The 17,063-nt window shown below is 43.3% G+C and overlaps 1 protein-coding gene across 1 annotated transcript; it reads right to left on the bottom strand.

Annotated features, from left to right (window-relative positions):
- Positions 1-10,718: 10,718 nt before the first annotated feature.
- LOC147849413 (monocopper oxidase-like protein SKU5) lies at positions 10,719-14,350 on the bottom strand. The gene is made up of 9 exons (XM_087337547.1): positions 14,076-14,350; positions 13,852-13,961; positions 13,320-13,590; positions 12,883-13,021; positions 12,408-12,774; positions 11,897-12,262; positions 11,717-11,795; positions 11,345-11,547; positions 10,719-11,164 (listed from the first exon to the last, which is right to left on the bottom strand). The coding sequence occupies exons 1-9, from the start codon at positions 14,226-14,228 to the stop codon at positions 11,050-11,052; spliced, it is 1,803 nt and encodes a 600-aa protein (XP_087193673.1). The 5' UTR covers positions 14,229-14,350; the 3' UTR covers positions 10,719-11,049.
- Positions 14,351-17,063: the final 2,713 nt, after the last annotated feature.

The raw sequence follows: 17,063 nt of genomic DNA on the forward strand, positions 1-17,063 counted from the left end.
TCGTCAAGCCACTAATATTATAACGGGATCCTTTTGGGGGAAAGTAACAAATGGCGAAAAATACTGCATGGTCTTTGCTTGTGGAGACTTTCACCCACATAAAACGAGCTTCTGGGTCTATCTTCATTATTTCTATCCTATTATGTAGCTCTCTACGAAATAGTATCGCGACACCTCCAGATCCCCTAGTAGTGTGTCGACGTGAGGTTTGTCTAAAAGCGGACTCCCAACGGAATCCTTCGACCCGTGGGAGTCCTCTATTTGGGCTCTGATGTGTTTCTACCAAGAAGAGTATATCAGATACCTTTAGTATCTCCTCTAGGCGGCCGGGGTGTGCCCAGAGTGCGCCATTACAATTCCATAGGGTCATCCTAAGTGCATTTTCTGTCACATGGGCCACACGCCGTCAGTTAGTAGTGCGATCATTTATGATCACTCGCCCGTCTCGGTAAAAGGCGCGATGGCCTTCTTTACGAGCTTGCATAACTCGTGGCATACAACTCTTGCGATGCTCAATTTGCATCTTAGTGAGGTCTTCATCGAGATAGATGGGGTCCCCATCCATTCCTCGAAGGATTGGTCTCTTCTTAAAGAAAGTGATTCTAGAGTCTAAGTCTTTAAATTGAAGGACTAAGGCTCTCTTCCTAGTTGTGTCACGCCCGGCCCTCCATGCTTTGGTGATAGGTAGGGCCTCTGTGTACCCTAACATTTTCCCAAGTGTTTGTGCGTCCTCATTTGGGGATGCACCTTCCTTGAGCCCAGTGACACGTACATTTAAGCGTCGGGCCTGACGCATTTTCTCTTCTTCAAGGGTGGTGTTAACAATATTTTCATCTTTTATTTCTTTTTTAATGTTTCTTTTAACCACATCTACCCAACCCGTTTTAGCTAACTCTATGTTATTATTAACTTCCTCTTTAACTTTTTTAATTTCGTCCTTTATATCCTCTATAGAGGATATTTCACCGTCTTCTCGAGATACCTCGATGTCCTTAAGTTGTTTTTTAAGGTCGATGTTTTCTACTTTAAGTTGTTCTATTTCGGCCTTGAGGGCGTCTTTTTCCTCTCTATCTTTTTTCTTGTAGGTTTCGGTGTCTTTCACCCATTTTTTCATATCCATCTCTATTTTTGTTAAACGATTAAACATATCTAAAAAGTCCTCCTTACTTATAGCCTCGTCTTGTATATCCTTAAGTTCCTTAGTCCGTCTAGACGTCATTGTGGTGTCAATAAGAAAAAAAGAAGGTAAAATAAATGGGTTCGAGACTTAGCCGAGTTTTGTGTGTGTCGCAATCACATCGGCATTTTGTAGCACGGGACGAGCACACCAAAAGAACCCACCCACGAAACTCGTCGAGAAAAAGGTACTTCACCACATCAAGAACGGAGAAGAAAACACCCCGTGACGGTGGCAGTCGTCAAAACGACGGTAGACGACGGCAGCCGACGGCAGACGGCGGCAGCAGACGGCAGACGGCAGACGGCAGCAGCAGACGGCAGACGGCAGCAGCAGACGGCAGACGGCAGCAACAGACGACAGACGGCGGCAGCAGACGGCAGCCGGCGGTAGCAGACGGTAGAAGACGGTGGACGACTGCACGGTGGCAGACGGCAACGGCCGCAGATAACGGCAGCGACGGCGACGGCGACGGCGACGACACTAGCCGGCGACAGAGAGAGACGAGGAAGCGAGCGATAGAGAGAGAGAGCAGACGGCGACGGTTGCTGCGGCTGCAGACGACGGCTGCAGACGACGGCGACGGTGACGGCGACGGCGACGACAGCGACAGAGAGCCGTTAGCGACAGGGAGAGCCGTTAGCGACACAGAGAGAGAGAGAGAGAGAGAGAGAGAGAGAGAGAGAGAGAAATATGCCATCGGGGGTTCGAATCACCTCGATCCCAAGAAAATAATGAAGGTCCTTCAGATACTTCATCTCAAATGCGTTCGACAACTGGGACTTGACGTGGTTGATTTCTGGAACACCCGGTTCGGTGATGGCTAGATCATCAACATACAGCAGTATACATACCGGACCGGCTAAGCCTTGCCGAATGAACAATGAAGAGTCCGATTTGAAGGCCACAAACCCCATCTTACGCAGTCGGTGTGTGATCTTCGCATTCCAAGCTCGAGGGGTTTGCTCCAGGCCGTATAAAGACTTCTTCAGTCGGCATACCGCCGACTTATTCATCTCCGATTGAAAACTGGGAGGCTAAGTCATAAAGACTTCTTCTTCAAGAGCACCTTGAAGAAATGCATTCTTCACATCCATTTGATGAAGATGCCACCCCCTTGCCGCAGCAACCGCCAACACCACTCGAACCGTCGTCATCTTCGCTACAGGAGCGAAGGTCTCGTCGTAGTCGATTCCGTGGGTCTGCGCGTATCCCTTCGCCACTAATCGGGCTTTATATCGGTTAACAGAACCATCAGCGTTGTACTTTACCTTGTATATCCACTTGCATCCGATCGGTTTACAGTGACGGGGAGGGTAAACTAGGTCCCATGTCTCGTTGACATCAAGTGCTCGAATTTCTTCCTCCATAGCAGTGTGCCAATTTGCGTCCTTTGCCACTTCTGCGTAGCTCTCCAGCTCACGCACTTCCGCCACCTAAGTCATGTACGCATAGTGATGCGCCATGTACTCATTGTACCCGTACCGCGTGACGGGATCCTTCTAGCGGGTGGACCAGCGTAACTCGCCGTTACCCGGTTTGAGGCCCTTCTTGGCCGGTTCGGTTTTCGTTGCCGATGATCCGCCTTTCTCCTTGCCGGAGTCGAATGCACACTGATCCGACTCATCGTTGCCAATTTCGAATTCCGGCATCTTCTTCTTCCCCTTCTCTTTGCGCGTGAACCGTCACCTCGGTTCCTTGTGCGGGGAGTGCACAACAGAGTCTCCACTACTCATGGGTTCCTCATCGGACTGGTCAGATTGACTCAGTCTCTCGTTCGGCCCACTCAACCGAAACGATTCCGGACTCTCATCCTGAGTCCATGCTTCATCATCCTCTACCTGGGCCGGTTCAAGCTCACTAGCCTCATCCACCGACATCGGGTCGGATTCGGAAGTCAGATCCGGTAAGGAGTACCACGATGCCAATTCATCGAACTCGACATCTCGACTAACTCGAACCTGCTTTGTCCGGGGGTTATAACACTTATAACCCTTTTGCTCTTCAGCATAGTCGATTAGGATGCATTTTTCCAATTTTGCATCCAGCTTCCTCCGCTTCTCATCCGGTACATACACATATGCAATGCTACCGAAGATCTTAAGGTGTCTCAAATTCGGCTTGCGCCCAAAATACAGCTCGTGAGTTAACACCTTGTCACCGATCCAGTTTTGGATGTAGACAGCCCAGTAGAATTTGGGCATGCTCTTCTCCTCCAGCATTGCCCTTGTCGCATCAATAAGCGATCGGTTCTTCCTCAATAAGCATCCGAATGGATTAGGTCGAGCTTGTTATGGCTCCGGTTACGTTCGGTAGGGAATGGAAGCCGGTGTTGCTTCCCGAGTTGGCAGGCTTCACATACTTGGGCCTTCCGGCCGCTAAACTTCGGCAAACTGAAAACAACTTGTTTCGTTTGCAGGTCTTGAAGCCTCCGGTAATTAACGTGGCCTGTCCGCTTGTGCCACAGGTCGATGTCCGATTTGACCTTTTATCCTTTTGCGAACAGAGCGGTGCCGACGTCATTGGTGTCGAGGATAAACATCCTCCCGTCTCTACGCCCTTGCGCAATAATTTGGCCCTCTTCCTCGATGAAGCACCCGAGGTGCGTAAACCGCACCTGCATACCCTGGTCGACGATCTGTCCGACCGACACCAGGTTCTTCGTGATTGTCGGAACGTGTAATACGTTCATCAGCTTCCCCTTCTGTCCGACGTGGCTCAAAGAGACTTCTTCGACGTGCACGATTGGGTGAGGAGTGTCGTCTCCAGTTTTGACTACTCCTGGTTGATCCGGTTTCTCCAAAAAGGAGAACCACTCTTTGTGGCTCATCATGTGGTGCGACGCACCAGAATCAACATACCACACTTCCTCCGATTTGGAAGTGATCTTCTTCATCAAGTTCGCCTCGTGCTTCATCACCAAGGCTGGCCCGTTACCGTTCTTGGATCCTCTCGATCCCTTCGCGTAGTGAGAACCGTGCCAGCCATCCTTGTCAGCCTTGCCGGATCCGGACTTGTCCGAACGGTGCGTTTTCTCCAGCACTCGCTTTCTCTGTGGCCCTTTTTGCCACAGTACCAGCATTCCGTTGCAGATTTGTCTTGTTGGCCTCCGGCACCACCTTGACTCCCCCTGCCTATGGAAGTCCCGGAACTGTTGTCGGCACGTTCTCTGTGCCTTCGTTCTTGCTCTTGTCGGCCGCCTCCATTGCGTGCCGACCCGCCTTGTCCACCATGCCCACGGGACCGATCCGCCTCCGTGTACAGCATCCGGTTGTCAATGGGTGCGCTAGTTGATGCACCGGCGTGGTTCTCCTCTACAAGGAGCATCAACTGTAAGTCGAAAATTGACGGTGTATTCTCCCTTGTACACACCACCGTTCAGAACGCTCTGAACTTAGACGACAGGCCCCCAAGACAGACATGTACCATCTCGTCTTCCCCTACGGTAACGTTGATGGAGGCAAGCGAGTCGCAAATCTCTTTGATCCGGGCCATGTAATCCGCCACTGACATGTCCTTCTATCAGACATTGCTCAACTCCTATCGGAGTTGCAGCTTCTGGGCTGTAGTGCTCGCGGCAAAAACCTTCTTCAGGTTTCCCCAAGCCTCCTTCAGCGTCTTGGAGTTTCGAATGTGGCTCAGCAACTAGTCTCCGACACTCGACGCGAAGCAGTACATCACTCTGCTTGCCGATTGTTCCCACACTGGGAAATCCTTATGTGCCGCATCAGGTGTTGTTTCGTTGGCTCCTTCGACGAAACTCCAATAACCATGCCCAAGCAGGTATTGGTGCATCTTGTACGACCAAGATGTGTAGTTGGATCTGTCGAGTTTCTCCACAGGGAGCGAGCTAGCCATTCCTCTATCCATCACTTCTCTGTCTACTGTTCTTACGACCTATTAGGGTTTGCTTTCAAGCGTTTGTCGGTTGCAGAGGTTCTCAACCCTCGCACTCTAATACCATGTAAACGATTACTTGCGGAAGCGTTAGAGAATAGAGAAGGCAGAGAATACACAGAGTACACGGGAGAGACAGAGAGAGCAGAACCTCAAAGCTATATTCAAAAACGATAAAAACACTCTCTCCATACAACTGTGCTCAGTAGCACTATTTATACAAGTCTTCATGGGACTGACAGAAGTACTGCATACTTCAATGCTCACACGAGCATCTAACACTTACTACGAGACTATAATTGGCTAGTAGTCTAAACTAATACTAGGCTTCCGGTTACCGATTGGATCCGACTAACCAGCTCCCCAGCTCACCGGCTCTATTGCTTGCCGGCTCGGTTGATCACCGGCTCAGGCTGATCTAGCCAATCCGGCTCCAGTTGAGCTTGCCGCTCAACATGTTGTAATATAGATATCACAAGAAAAATGTTAGACCCATATGAGACTCCTACAAATGTTATTACACATATTATGGCATTGGTCTTTCTCTCTTGATATTGCGTTTCAACTATATACCCTAGATCACCTTCATTAGGAGACTCTCGATCTCCAAGTCCTACAAAATAGCTACTAACGAACACCTCCAATCAAGATACTCGTGGTAGCTAAGCTAACATTATTTGCGGAGCTTCTTACTTTCCATGTCACTTCTACTTCAAACTCCCTCACTTGGGCCTCTTAGATATGGCCTCATTGTGCCCATTGCCCACTATACACTTATGTGGAGCCTACTTGAACAACAATAACCTAATGTTGCCTAGACTAGTTCATAGGTCACACACTAATTATACTAGAAATTCAAGAAAAAAGAAGGTATATTACAAAAATGACATTGCGTTAAATCTTTATATGTCGTGATCCTATGTTTAACACATAAAAAGGAATTTTGTTACTTATCCTATAGGCATCTCACCTCCTTTATACTCTCCCAAGTGTGGATCAATAATCCTCATAACATTATAAAATGATGAAGGATTATAATGGTGAAACAATAAACTTGTCAAAACAGTTCTTACTAATTTCAATCCCAAGAGCTCAAGCTTAAACCTCTCTCTCTCTCTCTCTCTCTCTCTCTCTCTCTCTCTCTCTCTCTTCAAGTATTAATGGAGGAAAGTCACCTTAGAGGTAAAGGTTTATATTGTTGCTTTGTAGACTTCAAGAAAGCTTTTGATATGGTACCTCGTGAGCATCTTTGGAGGTGGATGGAAGAACTTGAGGTGCCAAGTGAATATATGCGTGCAATTTCCCGAATATATGAGAAGGTTATATGTTGTGTGCATATGAGAGATAGACTTTCAGATTTTTTCAATAGCACTATTGGTGTTAAGCAAGGATGCCCACTCTCACCAACATTATTTGGTCTATGCATTGATGAATTAGAAAAAATGGTTACCAAGTTTGTAAAAGAAGAATGTGTTGAAGAAGTTGCCATTGGGAATGTTGTGATTATGCTTTTGTTATATGTGGATGATGTAGTGCTTTTTGCAAATACTTCAGGAGATGCACAAAAGCTTATGAAGGCATTGGAAAAAATTCGCATGCATACTAGATTAAGTGACAATAGCTCTAAAACAAAGATTATGCTTGTGAAGAGTCAAAAAAGAGATAAATCATGCATTATGTACAACAATGAGCCACTTGAATGTGTGGAAAGCTTCAAATATCTTGGCCTTGAAGTTCCTTCAAATCATAAATGGAATGAATGTGCTACACGCAGCTTAGAGGTGGGTAAGCGAGCAATCTTGGAGATATTAAGTGTTGGGTCCTCAAGAAATATCTTTTTGACACTTTGGTGACCCCGGTTCTTCTCTATGGGGTGGAAGTATGGAGCGGTAGCATCCCTAAACCTACGTGGAAAGTGTTTGAAAATATCCAAAAACATTTTCTTACAAAGTTATTACACTTTAAGAAACAAACGCCCTACACCCTCCTCCTCCTTGAGACGGGATCGCTTCCCATTGAGATCATGGCCATGGAAAGGGTTGTTGAATACATGCTTAAGGTTCAAAAAAGCCCCTCACATCGACTTCCTAGAATTGCATGGGAAGCAAGCAAAAAGGTCCAAAAGACGCATAAAAGCAAAATTTTGTGTTCTGATTGGATGCGAGATTTAGAAAAATGGTTTGGTAGATGGGATGCAAGACACTTGCTTCATGATGCATCACTAGATTCATTTGTAAATGAGGCCTTTTTGCAACGCCAATGTATCATGACATGGGAAAAATGTGGTGGCTCACGCTTCACACATTATACTACAAATGTTGCACCTAACTACAAAACCATATTCTTCGCGGAACGGGGAAGTCGTACACATCGATTCATGTTAGAGCCCATCCTGATATCTGCCATTCGAACCATTGCTTCCATGCGACTTAGCTCGCACGCATTGAGATGTGAGACGGGGTGTTGGGGCACAAGTGATGAGAGTGGCCGACTATTCACACTTTGCCCCAAACAAGTTCGAGAGTCTGAGTATCACACTTTGATATAATGCTCTGCCTTTGATCATATTCGACCATGCTTTCCACATCTCTTCGATTGAGCCCAATCCTTGCACGAATTTCTCTCACAACCACGATGTGCACTCTCGATTGCAACATTCATTGGTAAAGTTCTTGAACATCAAGAGTCGCTACTCACCTTCACACGTCTCACATGAAATGTAATATTTTTTGGTCTCATAGGTCATATTTGACCTCCGAAGACGATAATATAATCTCTCTCTCTCTCTCTCTCTCTCTCTCTCTCTCTCTCTCTCTCTCTCTCTCTCTCTCTCTCTCTCTCTCTCTCTCTAATATGGAAACCTTAAGTCTTTGAGCACCCGAGCATGCTGGCTTTAGACGAGCCTTCTCCAATATTGGCCATATCTTCACATTTAGATGCTTAATTGACCAAACGAAAGCTCGCAAGAAGAAATTATATTGTTGTTTTTGTGGACTTCTGCAAAGCCTTTGACACAATCCCTAGGGAACAGTTGTTTGATAGGCTTAAAAGCCTAGAGATACCAAATGACATGATTTGGGCCATCTATGCTTTATATGAGCAAGTCTCCGGGTGTGTAAGATGCCCATGTGGCCTATCCGATTGGTTCACTAGCACCATTGGTGTAAAACAAGGTTTCCCCTTATCACCGACTCTTTTTGGAATATACATTGATGAGATCACTGATTTTATTGCTCATAAGGGAGGCAACGGAGTAGTCATTGGGGGGACGCAAGTTTATCTCTTACTGTATGCAAACGACATAGTCTTGCTCTCAGAGTCAGAACATGACCTACAAAAGCACCTTAATGCCTTAGATGACTTTTGCACACAAGGAGGATTGGTAGTGAATCTAGAGAAAAGTAAAGTCTTTATCTTTCACACATCTGCTCGAGTTAGGACTAAATGTCACCTAATCCTCTCTCATAGACCAGTTGAGGTAGTTGGATCATATGTATATCTTGGAGTCACTTTCAGTGCTCGCTCATGTAACTTTTTGATGACACTGGCAGCCAAAGATACACTAACGAGAGGATATGCATCCCTCTCACTCTTAGAGAGACAATGCCACTAAGCATACTTTCAAGAGCCACAGACTAAGGGATGACTCTTCGACTCATTAGTGACCCATTCCCTCATGTAGTCATCAGTAGTTTGGGCTCCAGGTCTACCATCTTTCATGTCGACGCAATTAGAGAGACCATTGGTGATGATGTTATCACGTCAACTCCGACGCAAATCGACAGTACCACATGGCATTATTAGAGCATAGTTCACTTTGCCCCCGATGTTAGTGGAAACACTTTTCCAACTTGTAGTTTTTATCCATAGGATACATAGTCAACCATAAGATAGGATATCTCGTCACGCTTTTGAGGCATCTTGATCCCTCTATGGATCCGGAGATACTAGCTTTTGGTATAACATTATAGTGAGTTGGCTGGTTGCAAATGGCCTAGACATTAATAACCTACTTCCCCTTAAGTACCACGGGACTGATAAAACTTTAATCTCTCATGAGGATCGTAATAAAGTAATACGCCAAGAAATATGGCAAATTTACAGTCGATATAAATGGATCACCCCACGAGACCCACTCCCATCTAAAATGTTGTGCTATAAGGAACACTTATCCAAATTGGGTTTGTCATTGGCCAACTTAGGATATTATCTCACCAACTTGAGATTGAGAATTGTCATACTAATAGAGTCCCTAGAGAGGAAAGGATATGTAGATTATGTCACATAGAGATAGAGGATAAGTATCACTTCACATGCAAGTGTCCAACTTACTCCGAGATAAGTATCACTTCACCATAACACATTTTGTACAATACTAGAACTCTTTTAGCTTTAATTCTTCTTCTTCTTCTTCTTCTTTTGATTGGATAAACACCATATTTTGTTGTTAATATTTCTTTCTTTCTTTCTTGAAGACCCAAACCTAATTAGTGAATTCAGCTAAGCTTCTAATTATTTAAATGAACTAATAGAAGCCAAGTCATAATGGTGTTTCTTGTGTCTTCATTCTCTAAAGAAAGTCATTACTGTTTGGTTTTATGATTAATCATGTGAATGTGAAGTCGTAGAATAGATTAGAGTTTGATCAAGTAGTCCGTTTTTACATTACCAGTAGCTCAAGAATGCTTGATACCCACTCTTGGCCATCTAAAATAAAAGGGTAGAATACAATTCTTGCACATTGCACAATAAAAGTAAGATGAAATTTCTAGTAAAAACACTAAAACACATTACATCTTTGGTGCCACTATTTAAAGCTTGCAATGCACTTTTTCTAAACTTTTGTGGGTATGTGTAAGCTAAGGAGATAAGAACCACTTTTTCTTATTTTTATCATCTATGTTAATTAGATTACAATTAATCCATCCTTGGAATCACATTTCCCCAAAGAGGCCAACTCATAACTTCTTGTACTTCCAAAGGTCACTATTAAGTACCGAGGGGTCAGTTTCCATGAAATTGTGTTTCCCTTAAAGTCACTATTGAGCAATCTTGCAATACATCTGCCTCTACCACCCCTCGAAAGAGCTATGCATAGAAGACCTCACATATTAGAGAGGAAGCAACCCCAAAGAGGCCTTAAATAAAGAAGTTGACCAGTAGGTCGGAACAACTAACTAGATGTAATGCCCTAACAAGATGCTAAATGAAAACATTGTTAGTCTTATTACCGAGAGAGGAGACTCATGACCAATATCCCAAATATTGTGAGATCAATATAACTATCCCACATTAAAAAACCCAGACCATAAACCTTGCGACTCAAATGAGACATGCATCTATATCTCGACATTGGTGAACAAACATTCTTTTATCGTGCTTTATTTGACACATAAATTCCCTCATACGCCTTGTATAATAGACCGAGCACAAATTAATCCCCATAAATAGGGCCCTTCTATTATTCCTAACCCAAACTTTACAAAAAGCTTGGTGTCATTATTAGCCCCCTAACTTTCAACAACAATCAATTTATTGAAAACCGCCAAAAGTCATGGAAAAAGTAACCATATACATAAAACATGGCATTACTTTTGCTTTCTCCTCCCTCCCTCTTTCGCTCTCTCTCTCTCTCTCTAGAATCTCTCCGAAGAAGACATCAATTCCATTCCAAAATCGAAAAAAAACTACAATTATCTAGGATTTTGGTAGGATTACAACAGTACAGAAAGTCATTCATGTCATCAAATGTGGGGGAGGAAAAAATGTTAAGAATTTAGAGGGGAAATTAATCAGTTAGAAAAAGAGCCCCCAAGACACAGAGAGGGAGAGAAGGAGGGAGAGGGAGAGGAGTGAAACATTCAAAACACCTACATGTGTGTGAGGTAGCAAGCCAGTCAATAATGTAGAAATGATGGAAATTCAAAATGGGTGACCAAAATCACTGTGTGTGTATGTTTCCTTATGTTTCTTAATCATATCATGTTGGTGATCAAGAATCCGGACATGGCCACAGCCATCAGTAGAGGTTGCAAGAGAGTGAGAGCGGCTGACATTGCACCTGACTTTTCGCTCAGAGTATTGAAAGGCCTGCAACCAAAACCAAGAACAAGAAACCCATTACTTAGTACATGTGTAAAACCAAAACCAAAACCAAAAATACAAGAACATATGTAAAACAACATATAAAGAAAACCTTCCATTAAAGAATTCCAGTCTCATGTTCATCAAAACCAAGACAAAGGAAAAAACAGGGGAGCAGAGGCTTACTTTTTTTGCATGGATTTTAGCTTTCCACAGTAAATGGCATTATCAGGTACAGGTAGCTCTGTCTTGTTGCTAACCTCGGGATTGTAGACTCGTATGTATAGCTCCTGCCCAAGATACCAATTAGGCAAAAGCTGCGATCGAAGGTTCCACATTCCCACATTGTCAAGTTCCACGAGCAAGGCAGTCCAAGAGTTCGGGAAAACCTAGTGCCAAACAAAAGCACACATTGTTAAGTTTGAAGGGGATCATTACATTACACATTGTGTGTTTGTGTATGTGTTATAGCAAAACTCTCTGTCTGCTATCTTCTTTACTTTTAAATGCATTCCGCACATTTAAAATTCCTTAATTGTGCATTATATGTTACAATACCTGTGTGGTTGATCGAGCCACACCATCCCACTTGTTGTAACTGCCTCGGTCTGCCTCTGTCCATGGGTTTGAACCAAAACTGGAGAACAAACAGATACATGAGAAACCCTTCACTTGGCTGTAATGTGTAAATGAATACTAAAGAAAACACCCATTATAATAGAAATAGTTACTGCTCACCCCACAACGAAAAATGCATAGCCATCTAAGTGGTAACTTTGCACGGTGTCATCAGCATTTATCAATACAATCTCCAAGAACCCTCTATATCCTCCAGAGATAACAGATGTAAGGAGTTGTGGTGTCACATTTAGTGGTTTCCGATGGAATGAATCGAGCGAAAAAACTCCCGAAACATTGTAATAATCCGCAAGTTTAAGTGGTGTGTCAGGAGCAGAATAGGAGGCATCATTCAATGCATAACGCACCGATCCTTTAATGGTCGGCTTACTTCCTTGGAGTATCAATGTTTCCGTGACATTAATCTGACCATATTTAAACGAACCCTGAGCATTCGGACGAGCTGCACCTGCTGTTAAGTTCCATCTGCATTATAAAGTTAAATTCGTGGTGAAATCAGACATTCAAATATGCATTAATCTATTTATGTGTATATATTACATCCACAACGTTGCGCTTTTAAAACATGTGGTAGTAATTCAAACAAACTTTGTATATCAAACTGACATACCTGATAGAACGAGCTTGATTAACCGACCAATTGGGGTCGTATTGGTCATCCGGGGGCGGAGGTAGTGGGCCTGAGGCTGCAGCCTTTGAATTCGAGTAATGTAGAATGGCAACCCCAGTCACATGAGACCAAATAGTTGTGTTGACGAACCTCGCGCTCGCAACCATGTAATAATCGGAACTTGCATTTTGATCCATAGTGACAAGAAAAGAATAGCTCTGCCCTACATGGATGTCCAAAGTCGTGTAGTTCTGTTGAGATACATATGATCCTTCAGTTTCCACCAAGAGCATGTTATGGTTCTGGATCCTAAAGTTCAGAGATGTTGATGTTCCCACATTCGACACTCGGATACGGTATGTTTTCCCTGTGAGAACATAAAGAGCATAGTAGCACCAACAATTAAACCAAGCTCTACGAAGATGTATACAAATGTTCTTAAACTCGCTTGAGATCATATGTAATGGAAATTAACCTTGCTCTACATTGAATGTCTCCCAAAGGATTCCTTTTGGCACCAATGTGCTGTTATAAGGGTATGGGCCTTTTCCATTGATAAGCACTCCATCGGGAATCCCTAGAGACTTTCCTTTGTCTAGTGTAGCTCTAAGTTCCTGTATACAAGAAATCACAATCATCTTAACGATCTTTGGAGTATACAGGCCAAGATGGTTAAGAAAGACAGGCAATCCGCAGATTGAAGAAACGAAAAGGATTAGGAACAAAGATTAAGATAAAAGAACGATCCCAGGCAAAGCAGACAAATAGGGGGCAAGATTAATCAATCAGATTGATAAAAAGAACGCAAATGATAAGTGAGGTGAAGAGGAAGCAAACGGATAAAGGAGACTATAGGGTGAACAAAAAGCCCTAAATTGGATATGAAAGCAACACGATATATAGGCTACTTACCTTGTGATCTGCATTGTACCAATCGCCGATCAATATGGTAAAGTCGCCATCAGGGGTACCAAAAGGGACCGGAATGACTGAGCGGGGAGTAATTGTGAAGCCCCCAAACCCTCCCCCAGCCCTCTGGAAGTTGAGAGAAGGAAAATAAAAGAAGCTGCCGATCTGGTCCTTCACCTGGAAATTGTAAGTCCAGTTCCAGGTTGGAGGGATGGGGCAGTTTGTTCCCGTCACTCCATCTTGCCAAGATGTTCTCCTCTGCTGAATCCCGTTCCTGAGTAAGTAAAATTTCGATTCAATCAAATAAATTTTGATTGAATGATTGATTTGCCGATTGTGTTAAGCAGATACTTTATCTTTAGACGAGGTACATTAGCACGTTTAGAATATCCATCGGTAATAGAAAGACATAGCACAACCACATTCTAGAATTACCATGTTTAGAATCTCCGTCATATTGTGGTGCCATTCAAGACCTAAATGATTCAATAAATATGTGCACGTATGTACAAAGAGAGAAAGAGTGTATAATGACCATGTGATGAGAAGATCTTCGTCCAAGCTGTTGAGTACATTGATTTGCATGTTGTAATTTGTTGTCGTGTTGATAACAGGGCCGGGGAACTGGCCATTGATGGCAATAACCTGCACATCCATAAAAAAAAGCATCAAGAAGAAGAGAAATATGAGTGAAAAGCTGAACAAGAACCATGCTTGGTTGGAGAATGTAGCTCAACATAAAGAGATTTAAGGAATTACTTGTTGTTTGACACCTAATGGAGCGACTGTAATGTAGGAGAACTTCCATTCCAGTGTGGAAAACGGGTCTAAGGCCAAAACTGTGAAGAAGAAGAAAGAAGATGAAGAAAGAAAAAGAATAAGACGGGATACGAACTGAGACTTCGAAGTCATGTCTCTCTCTGTGGGCAGAGACCAGAGAAAGACAGAGACAGAGACAGAGAACGAAGTTTGAAAAAGAATGGATGGGTAAGTAAGATGACTCCGGGAGCTAGGGGGTGGGAACTAGGGCGAAAGTATTTACACACATTGCTAAGTAAAAGAAGCACAGACAGAGAGAGAGAGAGGGAGAGAGGGAGGAATTTAACGCTATTTTTTTTAGATGATTGAGCTGTTTGTTGCTAATGACTCTCTGTTTCTTAGGGATGGAGATACATACATAGATCCGCTCAAAAGGAAGGGTAAGGGCTACTTACTCAGTCACTCACTCACTACAACTGCTACGCACAGACAGACAGACAGACAGACAGACAGACAGACAGGGGAAGGGAAGGGAAGGGAAGGGGGTGCTCTCTGTTTCTTCTATACATATGTATGTATACTAAACTACCTTGGAGATAAGAAGCAGAAGACACAGACAGCTGGATGGATATGGCGCTATTATTTGTTTATTATGTATGTGTTGTTGTTGTTTTACAAAGGAAAGATAGAGAGAGATAGAAAGATATGTACATATATGTATGAATGTGTAGAAATTACTAAGAAGAAGAAGAAGACTCTGTTCTGCCCTGGTACTACAGTGTTTGCTGTGTGTGTGTGTGTGTGTGTGTGTGTGTGTGTAGGTAGAGAGATTGGCAAGTGGGGGAGGTTATGACAGTGGAAGGGAAGGGAAGAGAGAGAGAGAGAGAGAGAGAGAGGAGAGAGAGAGAGGTGGGTAGGCAGAGTGGAATGAACCCGACTGACTGACCGACTGTATCTTAGACAAGAGAGCAACCGACTGTGACTGACTGTTAGTGAGAGAGACTGACTGACTGACTCTGTGTGTGTGTGTGTCTGTGTGTGGGTTAGAGAGAAAGAGAGAAGATACAGTTTGGGTGTGTGTGTTAGAGAGAGAAAAAGAGAGACAGAAGGAAACAGAGCAATGTGTGCGTGTGTGTGTGCACTAGAGAGAGAGAGAGAGAGAGCGTTGTTAGAGAGAGAAGGAAACAGAGCAATGCGGGCGTGTGTGTGTTAGAGAGAGAGAGCAGGAAACGTAGCAATGTGTGTGAAGGAGAGAGAGTGAGAGTGGGTGTGTGTGTGTGTGTGTGTGTGTGTGTGAGCGAGAGAAGGAAACAGAGAAAAATGTGTGAGTGGGAGATAGACAGAGATAGAGAGAGGGAAACAGAGGAATGTGTGTGTGTTGTGTGAACGAGAGAAAAACAGGGGAATGAATGAATTGTGTACATATGTGTGAAAAGGAAGGAAGAGAGAGAAAGAAACACAGCAATATTTGTGTGTGTGTGTGTGTTTGTGTGCGCGTGCGTGTTGGGTGGGGGGGGGGGGGGGGGGGGTGCCTCTCACGTGACCGGATGCCAGCTAAGCATGATGACGTGGAGGTAGAGTCGGAGCCAATCTGTTGTTAGAATTAACGGGCAGTTTGTGCAGCAACGGCCCCAAGGGCGTGTTCACACCACCAACCATCACACACACACACCCATCGACCGTCTGCCGTTTGCCTCGTGTGTGTGTGTGTGTGTGTGGGTGTATGAATGTATCATGTATGTATGTAGATGAATGAATGAATGATGTTGCCATGTGCTTTCTTTCTGTCCCTTCCCTTCGAGCATGTTGTCGTTTGTCCTTGCTCCCCCGTTTGATGCCATTTCTATCGCATGTTCGGCACTCAAACTATCCAACCAACCGACTCAACACCACATGCATGTTAGCTTGCATTTGATCATATAGTTTCCTTCAAAGTTCATTGCACCACTTTGGCATTGTATTATTGCATTTCCTGCCATTCAATTCTTATTAATAAGAACCGCTTACTTTCTCTAGCCCTTTCAAGCATAAAGTAGATTTGGCTTGGTTAAAAGCTTGCGTGGTTGATGTTATAATGGATCTACAACTCAATATACATGGATATATGCATCATGAATATTTTTTTAAAGAGGCTGATTACACTACTTGAATAGAGTTACTTTTGAATTACAATAGCTACAATACATGTATTCATGCAAAAACAACTTGATATAAATACAAGGCCATCCTCAATGAATACATGATGGTTGACAATGTTGGACTGCTTGACAACGAATAAAACATTTAGAAGACTTAACTTGGTGTGAATCCCACAACCAATGTTGAAACAATGAAAGGTTGTGTTCCCTAAACTTGCGTTTTATTCCAGGTACGAGGAAGCACAACAATACTAAAAATTTCTACATTCTATAAAGTTTAAACCAACATTTCACTAAAAGAATGTGAGAAACATGTACATGTATATAGGCATATGTTAGAAATGCTCCCGGTGTATTTGATATATCATGAAACTAAAAAACTACTAAATTTAAACCATATATCTTGAAAACTTCGTCGACGGTTACCATAAGTATAATTGTAAACTAGCACAAGCTTAATCATGTTCACATTTGGAACCCCTAAAAAGAATAAGTAGAATGTGAGATTGAAGTCCCAACATTTTGAATTTGGTCAAATCAAGTGAGCCCCTCCTCTTATATGTTAATTGGTTATCAGTGGTTGCAATATTTGATCTATTCCTTTAAAATCGTTAATGTCATCATTTGTGCCAATAGTGTCGTTTATGAGTGATATGGACAGTGAAGACTTCTTTGCCAAAAACTCTGTTGACTTATAGAAATAAGTAGAGACTTTTCAAATGACTTGTTTACCACGTAATGCGATCAAGTTTCTTTAACTATTCATTGTATTGTTGTTTTTATTTTGTCAAAACTTTTTCATGACTAGCATGTGATGTGCTTTGATCATCTTTGGAATGTGTCTTGTCGC

This window comes from Azolla caroliniana, unplaced genomic scaffold (assembly GCF_043228905.1).
Source record: "Azolla caroliniana isolate FFs.n. ecotype wild unplaced genomic scaffold, voAzoCaro1.0.p SCAF_68, whole genome shotgun sequence".
In the NCBI taxonomy this organism is placed as follows: domain Eukaryota; kingdom Viridiplantae; phylum Streptophyta; class Polypodiopsida; order Salviniales; family Salviniaceae; genus Azolla; species Azolla caroliniana.

Coding starts and splice junctions, on each gene's coding strand:
- LOC147849413 (XM_087337547.1), bottom strand. CDS start 14,228: ATGACTTCGAAGTCTCAGTTCGTATCCCGTCTTATTCTTTTTCTTTCT. Junction 13,591..13,851: donor GAAGATCTTCTCATCACATG/GTCATTATACAC, acceptor TTACTTACTCAG/GAACGGGATTCAGCAGAGGA. Junction 11,165..11,344: donor CTAAAATCCATGCAAAAAAA/GTAAGCCTCTGC, acceptor TTTTGGTTGCAG/GCCTTTCAATACTCTGAGCG.